The sequence below is a fragment of the Bos mutus genome, chromosome 12 (genome assembly GCF_027580195.1).
Source record: "Bos mutus isolate GX-2022 chromosome 12, NWIPB_WYAK_1.1, whole genome shotgun sequence".
Lineage (NCBI taxonomy): Eukaryota > Metazoa > Chordata > Mammalia > Artiodactyla > Bovidae > Bos > Bos mutus.
The window spans coordinates 69061037-69076992 of record NC_091628.1 but is presented as its reverse complement, the minus strand read 5'-3'; the positions used below and the strand labels follow the sequence as shown (position 1 = coordinate 69076992).

At 37.4% G+C, this 15956-nt stretch overlaps 1 protein-coding gene across 4 annotated transcripts in view; it reads left to right on the top strand.

Annotated features, from left to right (window-relative positions):
* TGDS (TDP-glucose 4,6-dehydratase) overlaps window positions 1-15956 on the top strand; it is a 23889-nt gene extending 7933 nt beyond the window's left edge. For 3 of the 4 annotated variants that reach the window (XM_070380661.1, XM_070380660.1, XM_070380659.1), the window contains 9 exons: window positions 221-311; window positions 4964-5106; window positions 6222-6320; window positions 7678-7737; window positions 8967-9010; window positions 9623-9788; window positions 12029-12087; window positions 12632-12729; window positions 14303-15956. In XM_070380661.1, coding sequence (XP_070236762.1) covers window positions 221-311; window positions 4964-5106; window positions 6222-6320; window positions 7678-7737; window positions 8967-9010; window positions 9623-9788; window positions 12029-12087; window positions 12632-12729; window positions 14303-14388 — 846 coding nt within the window. In that variant the 3' untranslated portion in view covers window positions 14389-15956. The remainder of the gene's footprint in view (window positions 1-220; window positions 312-4963; window positions 5107-6221; window positions 6321-7677; window positions 7738-8966; window positions 9011-9622; window positions 9789-12028; window positions 12088-12631; window positions 12730-14302) is intronic. The other variant, XM_005909237.3, reaches the window with a different exon arrangement.

Below are 15956 nucleotides of genomic sequence, written 5' to 3'. Positions count from 1 at the left end.
AAAACATATTTTGCATTGAATATCTTGTATACTAAAATGCAGGAGAAATACCCCATTACTGTACTTCACCCTTCAATTGAATTTTCAAGATATTCTTTTCTATGCCTGGGGTGGGGATTACCTTTTTTTTATCATTTTTTTTGTTCATGAAATAAAATGGTTATTATGATGGAGAATGCTCGATGAAACTTAGTTTTTTCATGTTTGCTTTTTAATATAGGGTGACATATGTGATTCTCACTTCGTGAAACTACTTTTTGAAACAGAGAAGATAGACATAGTACTACATTTTGCCGCACAAACACATGTAGGTAAGCACTGTTTTATGTTGCAGCTATGTTAGGCGAAGTTTTTTCCAGTGTCCAGCCAAAATCAAGGTCCAGTAATGGGGTCCAACAAATAGGTACTCAGCGTACGTGAAGGAACATATACCGTGTTTATCAGAAAAGCCCATGGTCACTCTGTCATCAGGATACTTGGTGCTTTCCAGATTACCTGTGTTAGTGTAGGGTAAAATGTAACCTTGAGCACTATCTGAAAACTGAGTTTAACCAAATCCAGAACAGTGATTCCTTCTGGGGAAATGGGCCTTCAGCTGTATTTTTATATTGTTTTTCTTAAGGTGGATGGTTGATACCTTATATTTTTATCCATACTGTTTTGTCCTGAGATATCTTCTAATAATTTGTCTAGTATTTTATATTGTGAAATATAACGTATATTCAGAAGAATTTAGAAGTAAGGTTAAATAAATGATGATAATAAAATACCCAGGTAGCCATCACCTAAACAAAAGGTAGAATGTTGCTGAGCCCTCTTTGGAAGTAGTATTCCTACTGCCTTAGTACTTGATTTTTAAGTTACAATCTCCCTTGGTGTTCTCTGCAGCTTTACTATCTCTATTTATCTCTAAATATCTCTGTATTTATCTCTAAAGAGTTTAGGTTAGTTTTGCCTGTTTTTAGATTTTATAAAAAGGCATACATAAAATAACATGGAGGTGTGTTTGGTCTTGATATTCCATGCTGGTAGATTCATCCCTGCAGTTAGGTGGAGGTATAATTTCTTCACTGTCAGTGACATACAGTATTCATCTCTTTAAGTATATAACACTTCCTGTGTCTGTTTTACTCTTGTTGGTCATTTGGATTATTTGCACTTGGGGGAATTTTGAACAGTACTACCATTAAAACATTCTTACACATGCATCTGGGTACACATTAATACACATTTCTCTCAGTATAGCACTGGCATCATAAGATCTGCACACTTCAACGTAGAGATAATTTCCAGTTAGTTCCCAAAGAAACTGTATGAATTTCTTCTTCTCCAGGAGTATAGGAAACCTCCTGTTATTCCAGATGTCACCAAATCTTAGTTTTGTTAGTTTTTTCCATTTTTGTTGATCTGAGTAGTGTGCAGAGTGATATCTCATTATGGTTTTAATTTGTATTTCCCTGATTACTAATGAAGCTGTGTACCTTTTATAGGTTTCTTAATAATTTAAATTTCTTGTTTTGTGAAATCCTATTGAAATCTTTTGCCTATTTTTAAATTGGGTTAGTTGCCTTTTTCTCACTGATTTTTAGGAGTATATACATATATATTCCCTGGTGGCTCAGATGGTAAAGCGTCTGTCTATGATGCGGAAGACCTGGGTTCAGTCCCTGGGTTGGGAAGATCCCTTGGAGAAGGAAATGGCAATCCACTCCAGTACTATTGCCTGGAAAATCCCATGGACAGAGGAGCCTGGACTGTAGCAGGCTACAGTCCATGGGGTCGCAAAGAGTCAGACACAACTGAGCGACTTCACATTCGCGTTCACGTTTGTTCATACATATATGTATGTATACACACACACACACACACACACACACACATATGTATAGACGGGATGCTAGTCCTTTGTTGGATGTACTACAGATATCTTCTCCCACTCTGTGGCTTATCTTTCCATGTTTTTTTTTTTTTTCTTTCCATGTTTTTGCTAGTGTGTTTTGATGAACAGATGTTCTTACATAAATTCTTAATTAATTTATGTATCTTTTATGTTATTGTTAATGTTTTGGGGGTCTTAAGAAATTCTCTTTCACCCCAAGGTCTTGAATATATTCTCCTATATTATTTTTGAAAAGGTTTGCAGTTTCGCCTTTCACATTTCGATTTGTAATCCATCTGAAATAGATTTTTATATGCAGTGTAAGATGAGAATCCGGTTTTATTTTTGAATACTAATTGGACCTCTTCTGTTTATGGGAAAGTTCATCAGTTTTCACTGCCCTGTCATATATCAAGTATCTTTATATAAGGAACTGTTTCTCAACTCCCCATTTGTCTATTTGTCTGTGCCTGTGCTGATTACACAATATATTGACTAATCTTTCATATCTGTTAGAACAAATTCTTTTACTTGATTAATGACAAAGCAGTTTTCCTTCCAGCAGTTTATGAGATGCTTACCATTACTTCCTCGTGTCAGTGTTTGGTGACTTTATTATATGTTTCCTTGATTATGAATGAGGTTAAAACCTTTGCATTTGTTTATTGGAATATTCTCCTCCCTTTCCTATTCGTATGTCTTTAGAAAGTTTCTGTGTAAGTCTCTATACCATTTTCTAAAGAATTATCAGTTTTTTCCACTAAAGATTTTTATTAGTCATATATTTATTTATTTACTTCTGACCTCACCACATGGCTTATGGAATCTTAGTTCCCTGACCAGAGATCGAATCCCGGGGCCACAGCAGTGAAAACACCTACTGCTAACCACTGTACCACCAGGGAATTCCTCTATAAGTCCTTTATGTACTCTGAATTCAAGCCTTTTGCCACTACTGTTTTTCAGTCTGTGATTGGCCTTTTCATTTTCTTAAAGGTATCTTTTGACCAGTTGAAATTCTTCACTTCAGTGTAGTCCATTTGTCTACCTTTTCCTATAGGGTTAGTTCACTTTGTTATCTGTGTAAGAATTCTTTTCGTACCTCCAAGGTCATGGAGATATTCTCTTATATTCTATTCATAAAAGTCATTGTTTTGCTTTCTACATTCAGATTTTTTCCCGCATGTCAATATTGGTTTGACCCAACACAGTTTATTGAAAAGACTCAGCCTTTTCCCACTGCCCCTTTATTGGAGATCAGTTCAGTTCAGTCACTCAATCATGTCTGACTCTTTGCGACCCCATGAACTGCAGCACTCCAGGCCTCCCTGTCCATCACCAACTCCCGGAGTCCACCCAAACCCATGTCCATTGAGTTGGTGATGCCATCCAACCATCTCATCCTCTGTCGTCCCCTTCTCCTCCTGCCCTCAATGTTTCCCAGCATCAGGTCTTTTCAAATGAGTCATCTCTTTGTATCAGGTGGCCAAAGTATTGGAGTTTCAGCTTCAACATCAGTCCTTCCAGTGAACACCCAGGACTGATCTCCTTTAGGATGAACTGGTTGGATCTCCTTGCAGTCCAAGGGACTCTCAAGAGTCTCCTCCAACATCACAGTTCAAAAGCATCAATTCTTCTGCGCTTGGCTTTCTTTATAGTCCAACTCTCACATCCATACATGACCACTGGAAAAACCATAGCCTTAACTAGATGGACCTTTGTTGGCAAAGTAATGTCTCTGTTTTTTAATATGTCTAGGTTGGTCATAAATTTCCTTCCAAGGAGTAAGCATCTTTTAATTTCATGGCTGCAATCACCATCTGCAGTGATTTTGGAGCCCCCAAAAATAAAGTCTGACACTGTTTCCACTGTTTCCCCATCTATTTCCCATGAAGTGATGGGACCAAATGCCATGATCTTAGTTTTCTGAATGTTGAGCTTTAAGCCAGATTTTTCACTCTCCTTTTTCACTTTCATCAAGAGGCTCTTTAGTTCTTCACTTTCTGCCATAAGGGTGGTGTCATCTGCTTATCCAAGGTTATTGATATTTCACCCCTCAATCTTGATTCCAGCTTGTGCTTCTTCCAGCCCAGCGTTTCTCATGCTATACTCTGCATATAAGTTAAATAAGCAGGGTGACAATATACAGCCTTAACATACTCCTTTTCCTATTTGGAACCAGTCTGTTGTTCCATGTCCAGTTCTAACTGTTGTTTCCTGACCTGTATACAGGTTTATCAAGAGACAGATCAGGTGGTCTGGTATTCCCATCTCTTTCAGAATTTTCCACAGTTTATTGTGGTCCACACAGTCAAAGGCTTTGGCATAGTCAAGAAAGCAGAAATAGATGTTTTTCTGGAACTCTCTTCCTTTTTTGATGATCCAGCAGATGTTGGCAATTTGATCTCTGGTTCCTCTGCCTTTTCTAAAACCAGCTTCAAGTACCCATATACACATGGTTCTGTTTCTGGGCTCCTGTTCTGTTTCACTGGTCTTTGTCTATCCTTATGCCATTACCACACTCTAATTACTGTAACTTTATAATAATTCTTGATACCAGCAAAGCAAACCCTGCTACCTTTTAGTTGGTCCAAAACCTTTAAAATTTAGGAGCACTTAAGATTTTAGCTGTATCATGTCTTCTTTTTCTTTTTAGAATTAAAAACAAAAAGGTTTTCCTATAAAAATAGCACTGATAGTTTTCTAGGTTCTAAGAATGTACATGTAGTATGCAATTTAAGCTTGAAGAAGTCATAAATAGCATTTCACCTTTATGTTAGTTTTACCACTGTTGCAGTTATGGTAAATGAAAAAACGTAAATAGAGCTCTTCTTTGAGACCCCATGGACTATAGCCCCCCAGGCTCCTCTGTCTATGGGATTCTCCAGGCAAGAATACTGGAGTGTGTTGCCATGCCCTCCTCCAGGGGATCTTCCCAACCCAAGGATTGAACCCAAGTCTCCCGCATTGCAGGTGGATTCTTTACCATCTGAGCCACCAGGGAAGCCCACGCCTGAGTCTACTGGTTGCTATTTCCTTTGTCCTTTGAAAGGAACTGTTCCGGATTTTTCTTCTTTTTTTTAGACCTTTCATTTGTCCGTGCCTTTGAGTTTACCTATGTTAATGTTTACGGTACTCATGTGTTGGTAAGTGCTGCTCATGAAGCCAGAGTGGAGAAGTTTATTTACGTCAGCACGGATGAGGTCTATGGAGGCAGTCTTGATCAGGTGAGCTTAGAAGATGTCTGTTTCAACTACTTACCCTGTACCACCATACAAACTTGTCTGATGAAAATACTCTAGACTTTTTTTTAATCCTCTGATTTTACACACTTGTGGGACTCTTCAGACTGTTACTCCATTGTTTAAATCAAGTAATACCAGCCCACATAGGAAACAACAGCCTAGTCTGGTACAGATTTTATATAATTTGACAGTGTTTTGAAAGTGAGCTCTTACTGCCCACCCAGTCTTACATCGTGAATGTCATTCCCATGGGCCAGCACATGTATAAGTTAGGCTGCAGCGTAAGGCCTGTCTCCCTTATCTTCTGCTCAGAAAAGCACATTGCACTGTCAAGGAGTGAGTGTGAAATTGTTATAGAAGCTGGAATCTGTTCTCTGTTAATCATTTGTAAACATTATACTTTTACACAAAAAGTGGCTCCATTGTTCAGTCTTTATTTTTCATAGTGTTTACAGTGACCTCATTTTATTTTTAAAATATATTTATTTACCAAAACACATATAGAATGGAAAAAAAAAAAGTAGCTTGAAAAGACTTATAGTGAGAAAAAGCAGACCTGGCCGTTTCTTTTTAATGCCCCATCCCACTTCTGAGAATCAACCATTTGCAAAATCTCTCTGCAGTTTTTATCAGCAAGCCTCTTCCTTCTTATACTGTCATCGACCTACATCAGATATGACACAGTAGCCAGGATGTTTTTTAAAACCTAAGTCAGATCTTGATGTTATTCTGATCAAAAACCCGTCAGTGTTTTGACAGAGGCCTTCAGGGTTCCACATGCTCTGGCCTCTAGCTTTCCAACCTTATCTCACATTTCTCTTCCCCAACACCAGCCTCCTTGTAGTTCCACTGGACTCAGTTCTGTCTCAGGGACTTTGCACTTGCTGTCCTGTCCTCCTTGTAGGGTTGTTGTGAACTATAAAGAAGTTATTACATGTAAACAAAGTGCTTAGAAAAGTGCCAGGCACATAGCTGGGTTTCAATAAATGTCTTTTAAATGTAAGTGGTTAACGTTTCAAGTTTGTAATATGTTCTCTGATTTTTCAACTTAGCAAGTGTACATAATACTTACTTTTTTAATATATCTTTAAAATTAGGAATTTGATGAATCTTCACCCAAACAACCTACAAATCCTTATGCATCATCTAAAGCAGCTGCTGAGTGTTTTGTACAGTCTTATTGGGAACAGTATAAGGTAAGAATTGGCTTCAGAAACTGGAATCATTTTTGTTTTTTTGGACTTAGGTATTAAAACTCCAGGTTATCATTAGCCAGCCTTTTATTTTTAGAGTAGAAGACATAGTAGGAGAGGGAGAGGGTGGGATGATTTGGGAGAATGGCATTGAAATATGTATAATATCATATATGAAACGAGTCGCCAGTCCAGGTTCGATGCACGATACTGGATGGTTGGGACTGGTGCACTGGGACGACCCAGAGGGATGGTATGGGGAGGGAGGAGAGAGGAGGGCTCAGGATGGGGAACACATGTATACCTGTGGCAGATTCATTTTGATATATGGCAAAACCAGTACAATAAAATAAAATTAAGATGAGAAGACATAGACTGAGAAAAGTTATATATTAAGGAATCTAAAAAACTAATTTTCAACATTTTGTGGACAAAGCATTGACCTTTCTTCTTAGCCAGTCTGTCATTTAAAGGAACAATTTCTAGGGATTTCCCTGGCAGTCCAGTGGTTAGGACTTGGCGCTTTCACTGCCATGGGCCTTGGTTCAGTCCCTGGTCTGGGAACCAAGATCCTGCAAGCCACACAGTATGGCCAAAACAGCAAATAAAAAAATAAAGGAGCAATTCGTATATATGTTGTTTCTACTTCGCTAATGACAGCTAGAGTGAAAAGCCCTGTTGGAAAATCCTGATTCCAAGGAGTCCTCAGAGTGAAGGGAGACAGAGGCAGAGGAGATTCCCTTACCTGCCACTGCTCCTCTCGGCCCCTCATGAATGGAGCTGGATTTGTCCCCTTGGCTGTGTTAGTGTCCCTGCGGGAGCCTTGCCTACTATGAATCAACAGCTCGAATCCCTGCACTTCACTTCCCACTGATCTTCCAGTTATTCGGGACTGGGTCAGACAGGAGAAGCGAGGAATTACTTCAGGTTCTCTAGCCTCCTGTGGTCCAGTAGTGTTGGTCTTGTAGCTCTTTTCATTTGTAAGGGCTGGTCCCACAGAGAAAGCCAGCTTGGAAGTTTAACATCTCAGGTGGTCTTTGAAATAATCAGGTGGAAATGTCTTTAGTTTCTGCAATCAGACCTACAAACCCGCCTCCATCTATTTTCATCCTTCCCTTGTCCCAGTAAAGAGACTTCTACTTTCTCTTGGAGCCTCTGTCTTTTTCTGAATCTCATCCTCTCCTGTCTTTTCAGGAACCTTACATTAGAAAAAAATCCCTTCGCTTCTGTCCTAAAGGTGTGTGGAATTATTTAGCCAAAAGTGCCCATATTTTTAGTTTTATCTAAAGAGAAAGCTACTTGTCTTTAGATAATCAATTATTGGACCTTTCCGTGACCATAATGTCAAATACTCTTTAAGTTTCCAGTTGTCATCACACGAAGCAGTAACGTTTATGGACCACATCAATATCCAGAAAAGGTACATTTTACTTTGAATTCACGTTGTGTTTTAGTGATTTTAACTTCTCCTGATTTAAAATAATCTCACTTCAGTGATTTGTACAAAATAATTTATGTTGTAATTAACCATAATTATAAATGCTATATAGGCCACATGCAAATCTCAGTAGGTTTGGAGTTTGACAACTTGATTTAAGTCTCAGCTTGATACTTACTGGAATGGCCTCAGTTAGGCCCTTTGAGCATCATCTTTAACTTGATGGGTAATGATAATATTTAGGAAGAATTTTGAAAGATCCAGTGAGATGATGTATGTGAACATGCCTTGTACGTTGCAGGATTCTAAAGCACTATAGAATACTCCCATCATTAACATCTTGCCGGTGAAGACTCCTTCCTAGTCTGCAGTCAGGCCATATGTCAGGCTGTAAAGAAAGGTAGACACTAGTTAGAGAGTGATGCAGGAAGCTTGTACATAAATTTGTCTTATAGTCTGCTGATTAACTGTTCCCCAACTCCTCTGTACTATGCAGGCCTGAGTCTTCCAGAAAGTAGTTTAGCAAATACAACGTGTTGTTAAAAGGCTGAAAATGTATATATGGTTGATTCTGTAACATAAAGCTCAATGTTAAGTAACTACTAGTCTTACTGCTAAACATTTGAGCTGGATTTTCTTACTTCTTAGCTATTGCATTGATCTGTGTGCCCAAAGAAAAGGGCCATATCATAATTTGCTGATATTAATATATAGTTGGCTTAATTTTTAGAATATTCTTAACATGCATATTATTAATTTAATAATTTCTTGTCTCACCATGTTTAACATGAATTTTCTTTGTATACAGTGGCACTGGAATTGCTTTATATTAATTTCACAATAACTTATTGTGTAGATACTGTATATAAAGTAAAAAGTAAGCTATGATTCATGCCGATAGAAAACCAACACAAAAGTGAGCTTACAGTGAGAATAAACTGTTCGTGAAGACTTTACCTGAACTCTTTTTCACTATTTATATCATTTTATCTTCATTTTAATCTAGCGATAACTGGTTTTATGAAATAGAAAATGATCTTAGAGTTCTTTTACTTATCAAAATTACAATAGGTATTTTGTGAACTGATAATTAAAATTTATCCTTACGTGTGTTTCTTAACAATAATATTCTTTTAATGTTATGATGAGTTCAAGTTTATAATTATGAATGAATTTCCAAAGTCTGAAATGATATTTAAATATTCTTTTAGGTTATTCCAAAATTTATATCTTTACTACAACACAACAGGAAATGGTATGTTATTTACCTTTATATGCATGTTTTTCTGGTATGTTAGAGTATTTAGTGTCAGTCTTTCTTGAAAATCATAAAGCGGTAGAGTTGGAGGCCTTAGAGTTTAGTGTCACAACAAATTTAACAATGCCTTCTACAACTAGTAGTAATAGTTTTTAAAATAATTATAATGGTTAATTCATCTTTATAATTTGGTTACTAAAATAATTTTAATCCTTAAATAATCTACCTTAAAAGTTTGAGTTATGGCATTAAACAATTTGTCATCTATCTTTACGTAATTTTATTTTTTTCAAAAGATGTATTTAATTCCTAGAACTATAGATAGTCTTCAAAATGAACTTAAGGTATAGAATTGATGAATAACTATTTCTGCAGGGGTCACTTAGGTGTTTGCCACTTTCCTAATGAGTACCCACAGACGATTTGGAGATGTGTTAAGAATCATGGATAAAATTTAGAAGTCATGAGAATTTGTATTTTCAGTAAGAGATATCTAGGATCTTTATGGGAATTGGCTTCTCTGAAATTGTACTGTCATTGCATTACCCGGATTTGGGAGAGCTTACTTTTTTACACTTTATGATTCTCTTTTTCATTTCATCTTTTTAGCTGCATTCATGGGACAGGGCTTCAAACAAGAAATTTCCTTTATGCTACTGATGTAGTAGAAGCATTTCTCACTGTCCTCAAGAAGGGAAAACCAGGTGAAATTTATAACATTGGAACCAATTTTGAAATGTCAGTTCTCCAGCTTGCCAAAGAACTAATACAGCTGGTATGTATATATTATAAAAGGGTAATATTTTCAAAAGTCACCGAATTAGTGACAATAATCACAAATTTTGTCAAAATCAGCAATTTACCATTTACTCACTGGAAAAGTGAAAGGTAAGAGAAAGAACTTCATAATTATGTGCTGAGATGTGTCATTTTTGGAAAGTGTATCACTTATTCAATCACAGCTTTCCAGGAAAAAAAATTCCACTATATTAAATGTACATATGCATTATAAGACATAATCAAGTTCAAGAAATCAAATGTTAAATCGTGTGCCCTAGAATCAAGAAACAACGATATATAAATAATAGTTCTGTATGTATTAGTGAGCATCAATTATAAATCTCAAGATGCAGTAGAAAGAGTGACTGAGCAAATGGAAAAGCATGTTTTCCTTTGCACTACTCACAGAACATTTCTATACTCCAAATGTGTGGGTTTTCCACACCCAGCAATTCTCAGACACCAGCTTAGTAGGGTCCTACAGTTTAACTCAATTCTGACATTATCTACCTGTAGATGGTGTCAGATCCCATAGGTTAAGGGTTCAGTCCCACAAGACTGCCCTCACTTCACATGTCAGTTCCGAGACTTGACTCACCTGTGCTTCTGATCAGCCAGGTATAAGTCTGAGATAATCTGTTAGAGGAAGTCACAGAACTCAGGAAAAGAGTTTGCCCACTGGATTCCCGGTTTATTACAAAGAATAGAGGAGATCCTTAGGGCGCATGAAGAAACACAAGCTGGAATCGAGATTGCCGGGAGAAATATCAATAACCTCAGATATGCAGATGATACCACCCTTATGGCAGAAAGTGAAGAGGAACTAAAAAGCCTCTTGATGAAAGTGAAAGTGGAGAGTGAAAAAGTTGGCTTAAAGCCCAACATTCAGAAAACAAAGATCATGGCATCCGGTCCCATCTCTTCATGGGAAGTGGATGGGGAAACAGTGGAAGCAGTGTCAGACTTTATTTTTCTGGGCTCCAAGATCACTGCAGATGGTGACTGCAGCCATGAAATTAAAAGACGCTTACTCCTTGGAAGGAAAGTTATGACCAACCTAGATAGCATATTCAAAAGCAGAGACATTACTTTGCCAACAAAGGTTCATCTAGTCAAGGCTATGGTTTTTCCAGTGGTCATGTATGGATGTGAGTTGGACTGTGAAGAAGGCTGAGCGCCGAAGAATTGATGCTTTTGAACTGTGGTGTTGGAGAAGACTCTTGAGAGTCCCTTGGACTGCAAGGAGATCCAACCAGTCCATTCTGAAGGAGATCAGCCCTGGGATTTCTTTGGAAGGAATGATGCTAAAGCTGAAACTCCAGTACTTTGGCTACCTCATGTGAAGAGTTGACTCATTGGAAAAGACTCTGATGCTGGGAGGGATTGGGGGCAGGAGGAGAAGGGAACGACAGAGGATGAGATGGCTGGATGGCATCACTGACTCGATGGACGTGAGTCTGAGTGAACTCCGGGAGTTGGTAATGGACAGGGAGGCCTGGCGTGCTGCGATTCATGGGGTCGCAAAGAGTCAGACACGACTGAGCGACTGATCTGATCTGATAGGGCACACGATACGAGGGAAAGGAGATAGAGCTTCCTACCCTCTCCGTGTGTGCCGCCCTCCCAGCACCTGGAAGCTTTCCTCTTGGGGTCTTTATGGAGGCTTCATTAAGTAGGCATGATGGATTAAATCATGGCCACTGATGATTAGTTCAACTTCTAGTCTCCTCTCCTTCCCGGAGGTGGGAGCAGGGAGGCTGAGTTCCATCCTCTAACTGCTGGGTTGGTTCCCTTGGCAACCAGTCTTCATTCTTAGGGGCTTTCCAAAAATCACTCATTAACATAAACTGGATGTAGTTGAAAGGGACTTGTTATAAATAGCAAACAACACCTTTATCTTTCATCACTTAGGTATTTTTAGGAGCTCTGTGCCAGGAACAGGGATGAACATCACATAGACGTTTCTGATTTTAAATCATAATATCACACTCAGTAATAATCAAAAGCCAAAAAATTCATTTTTTCCTATAGTTTTTATAAAGTGTAATCTTTCTGAGCTTCAGCTAGAATTTAGATTATAAAGTATAGAAAGTGTTAATAAAAATGTTATTCACCTTAGCTGCCTTCCCCACTTGGAGGAGGCTGTTTTTCTTGTAGTTTGAATCAGTTGAATACCATTTTTATTCACTGATCTCATTTTATAATTTGACTTAAACGTCTTCTCCTTTTTGACAGATCAAAGAGACCAATTCAGAGTCTGAAATGGAAAACTGGGTTGATTATGTTGATGATAGGTGAGTAACAAGTTAAAAAATTGGGGGAAAGTTTTCAAGTCTTAGGTACTTATAAGATTATAAATGTATGTCCTTACCCAGAAAAGTTTTCCTCTTCAGTTTTCTGCTAAAATATTTTTTCCTAACTATAAATGTAATAAGAATAAAGTATAACGTTAATACTGGTATGACTTAAAGTTTATTGACCCTTTCCAACTCTGAGATTTCTTTGAATGTGACATAGGGATAATAACATCTTGCTATGGCAGTATTTTAAAATATAATTTCTAATGTCTATAAACTACCAGACCCAGGACATGTAGCATAAAGAGTCCTAACAAGTTTATATGTGGTTGAAATAAGTAAAGGATAAGCCACAGAGGGTTAGGCATCTGAATTATAGATGGTTTTTAACATATACTTTATTTTATAAATTTTCTATAATGGGGTCATCAGGGGAAAATTTTTGAGAAAAAAATTTGAATTATGGACTCATTTCTCTTAAGTATTTAGATTTGTAAATATATATCCACAGTGTCATTTTAAATCTGTTTTGTTTTCTAAGACCTACCAATGACATGAGATATCCAATGAAGTCAGAAAAAATACATGGCTTGGGATGGAGACCTAAAGTACCTTGGAAAGAAGGAATAAAAAAAACAAGTATGTTATAAATTGATCCTTTGAGGGTAGGGGGAGATTCAGAAAAATTTTAAGGCACAATAATTTGTTTTTTAGGACACTACAAATTTGGCAGAATGTTATGGTAAATCACTTTCGCTTTTCAAATTTTTGCATTTAATGTATTTCTAACATTAGTAATTAAGTGTCTTGAACTTCACAGACTAACTTCTGATCAGGCTTCTTCTTATTAGCATTTGTCAGATACCTATTTCATTGATTCTCAGATGCACATTTTTCACTTTTTTCACCTCCTTCAGAGGTATGTGTTTTACAGTCACTAGTGTCTGATAACGGAGAAGGCAATGGCAGCCCACTCCAGTACTCTTGCCTGGAAAATCCCATGAATGGAGGAGCCTGGTGGGCTGCAGTCCATGGGGTCGCTAAGAGTCGGTCGGACACGACTGAGCGACTTCACTTTCACTTTTCAGTTTCATGCATTGGAGAAGGAAATGGCAACCCACTCCAGTGTTCTTGCCTGGAGAACCCCAGGGACGGGGGAGCCTGGTGGGCTGCCGTCTATGGGGTCGCACAGAGTTGGACACGACTGAAGTGACTTAGCAGCAGCAGCAGCAGCAGTGTCTGATAATTCTTGTTTCAACTTTTTTTCTTTCTTACTAATCTGTAAAGTAATGGTTCATCTTAAGATCAGGCATCTGAGATTTGGTAAAATAGAGACAGTTGCAGTCTTTGAGTCTCTTGAGTCTTTTTATACTGAAACAAACAAATAGGAAACAAATTTAATGTGTGCAGCAGAAATATATTAAAATAAGTCTATATAAAATCTGTGTATATGTATGTATATCTGTTAAATTCTGTTTAGAAATGAACTCATGAAAAAAGATACCCAAGTGTAGGAAAAAAGTCTTGGTTCAGAACTGGACATAGAAAATACTTACATTGAGTTCTAAAAAGCAAATTCAAAGATAATTTATCATTTTTTTCAACTGAAAAACTTTATTAATAAAGTTATAGATAGCAGCATAAAGTAATTTTGCATATTAACAGAAGGAAGTTCATGTCATCTCACTATGCCTATCATGCAATATTGTGACATTTATTTACATGAACAAAACACTACACTTTTTTCCTGTGACTTTAAAACCAGCACAAGTGACTTAGCTACCTTTTCCCCTGAATTGTCTAAATTCAGAATGTTTTAACCAGCAAATTCAGCATTGAAGGACTTTTGAAGTTAAAGAGAAAAAGAAATGTTGATTCTTTTTTTTTTCTTTTATTTAAACTTTTTATTTTGTATGGTACAGCCAATTGACCATGTTGTGAAAGTTTCAGGTGAACAGCGAAGGGACTCAGCCATACATATTCATGTATCCATTCTCCCCCCAAAATTGTTGATTCTTAAATCTAAGTTTCCAGGTGATGAAACATCTCCTGATTAACATCATTGGTTCAAAATCGAATTGTTTTCATCATTAGGCAATCTTTGCCTACACATTAGCTGATGGGCAAGACTTTTCTTATTTAGTAGGAACTCAGTAAATATGGTTAACTGATGTTTAGTTTTTTTTATTTGTTTTGTCTTTTGTCTTATCAGTTGAGTGGTACAGAGAGAATTTTCACAACTGGAAGAATGCAGAAAAAGCATTAGAACCCTTTCCGGTACAACCACCATTTGTATAGCCGGGACAGTTTTCAGAGAAAGAAGGAAATTATCCTACCTACCTCGACAAGTAATATGAAATCAAGTGACCAAATGAAGCATCTTCTTTTTCATTTGGAATTAGATTATGACTTTGTGTATAAAATCCAAATGTAAAATGCCTCAATCTTTAGAAGAGGTTCAGTATCAGCATAGGATTTAAATAATCATAATTCTCTCAGAAACATTTTATCCTGAAAATTAGGAACCAGTATGCATAGAAAGACTCCTTGGTAGATGTGGGTCGGGAAGGATGAATCTCCTGTTTCTGAGAACAAGGACAGGTAGCTCTGGGCAGATGACAGCCTTTGCTGACATTGAACTCTCCAGCTTTTCCCACTGCCTAGAAAGTCTCTAAAGTCTTTTAGGCAATATAGGATGAACCTTATGCCCTAATTTATCTTTTTAAGGTCAGATGTTGTGCTACAATTGCTTTAAAAATGGAACAAATGGAAGCATATCTAGCACTTTTTAACTTTTGATAATTTTTATAAAATTAAGTTATAAAAGAGATAGTTTTTATAGTTTCAAAATCGATCATGGAATTATATAAGTCATCTTGTATCAGAGAAATTTTACCATGTATTAACTGTTTAAAATGATTTTATTTATAAAATTATCAATATTTTCATGTATTTAATGTATCATGTGGCTTTTTTAAAAGTATGTCTTCGTTTTGCTGTACAGAATTTTTAAAAGTACTTGATTATCATGTATTTTTAATTCCTCTCTCCCCTAAAGTCTTTAAGATGATTGGAAAAGGTAACTGATTGGATATCACACCGAGAAAAGGAAGAGTCAAAGGCTATGCCCAACTTTCTGGCTTCAGTGTATGAGTGGTGGCTTGTTTCCTCTGTGGAGTGAAAGTGAGGTTATTAACTCAGAAGTGGTCGAGGATGGGTAATAGGAGTGTAGAACATGAAGCTGGGGAAAAGAGTAGTAAGCAGATCCAAAATTAGTTAGGGGACTTGCCAAACAGCTCCCCTCGTGGCTCAGCAAGTAAAGAATCCACCTGCAATGAGGGAAACCTGGGTTCAATCCCTGGGTTGGGAAGATCCCCTGGAGAAGGAAAAGGCTACCCACTCCAGTATTCTGACCTGGAGAATTACATGGACTAAACCCATGGGGTCGCAAAGAGTCAGACACAACTGAGTGACTTTCACTTTCACTTTTCACTTTCACTTGCCAAACAAGAATGAAACATGCCCTGAAGTTAAAACACTGTCATTTCAGAATTCTTAGAGCTGTAAGAATAGACTGAGCCAGAGTTGGGCATAGTATGAGGCACAAGGGCCAGAGAGTTGAGTGAGAACAACCGACATGATGGTCCTCTGGTCTTAGTTGTGTAGGGAAGGAGTGCTTCTTGGAGCTCTGGAGAAAATGGAGTTGGGGTAAGAGCTCAGGGAAGTGGCTGTAGGAAGTTACAGGCAGAAAATGGAACAAATTGAGAGCAAGTTGTCTTTGATGGAGTTTGGTCATTAAGGGTGGATGACAAAATAAAAACACTTATTCTGTGTCCTTTGTTCTTGCACGTATGTTTCTGATCTTT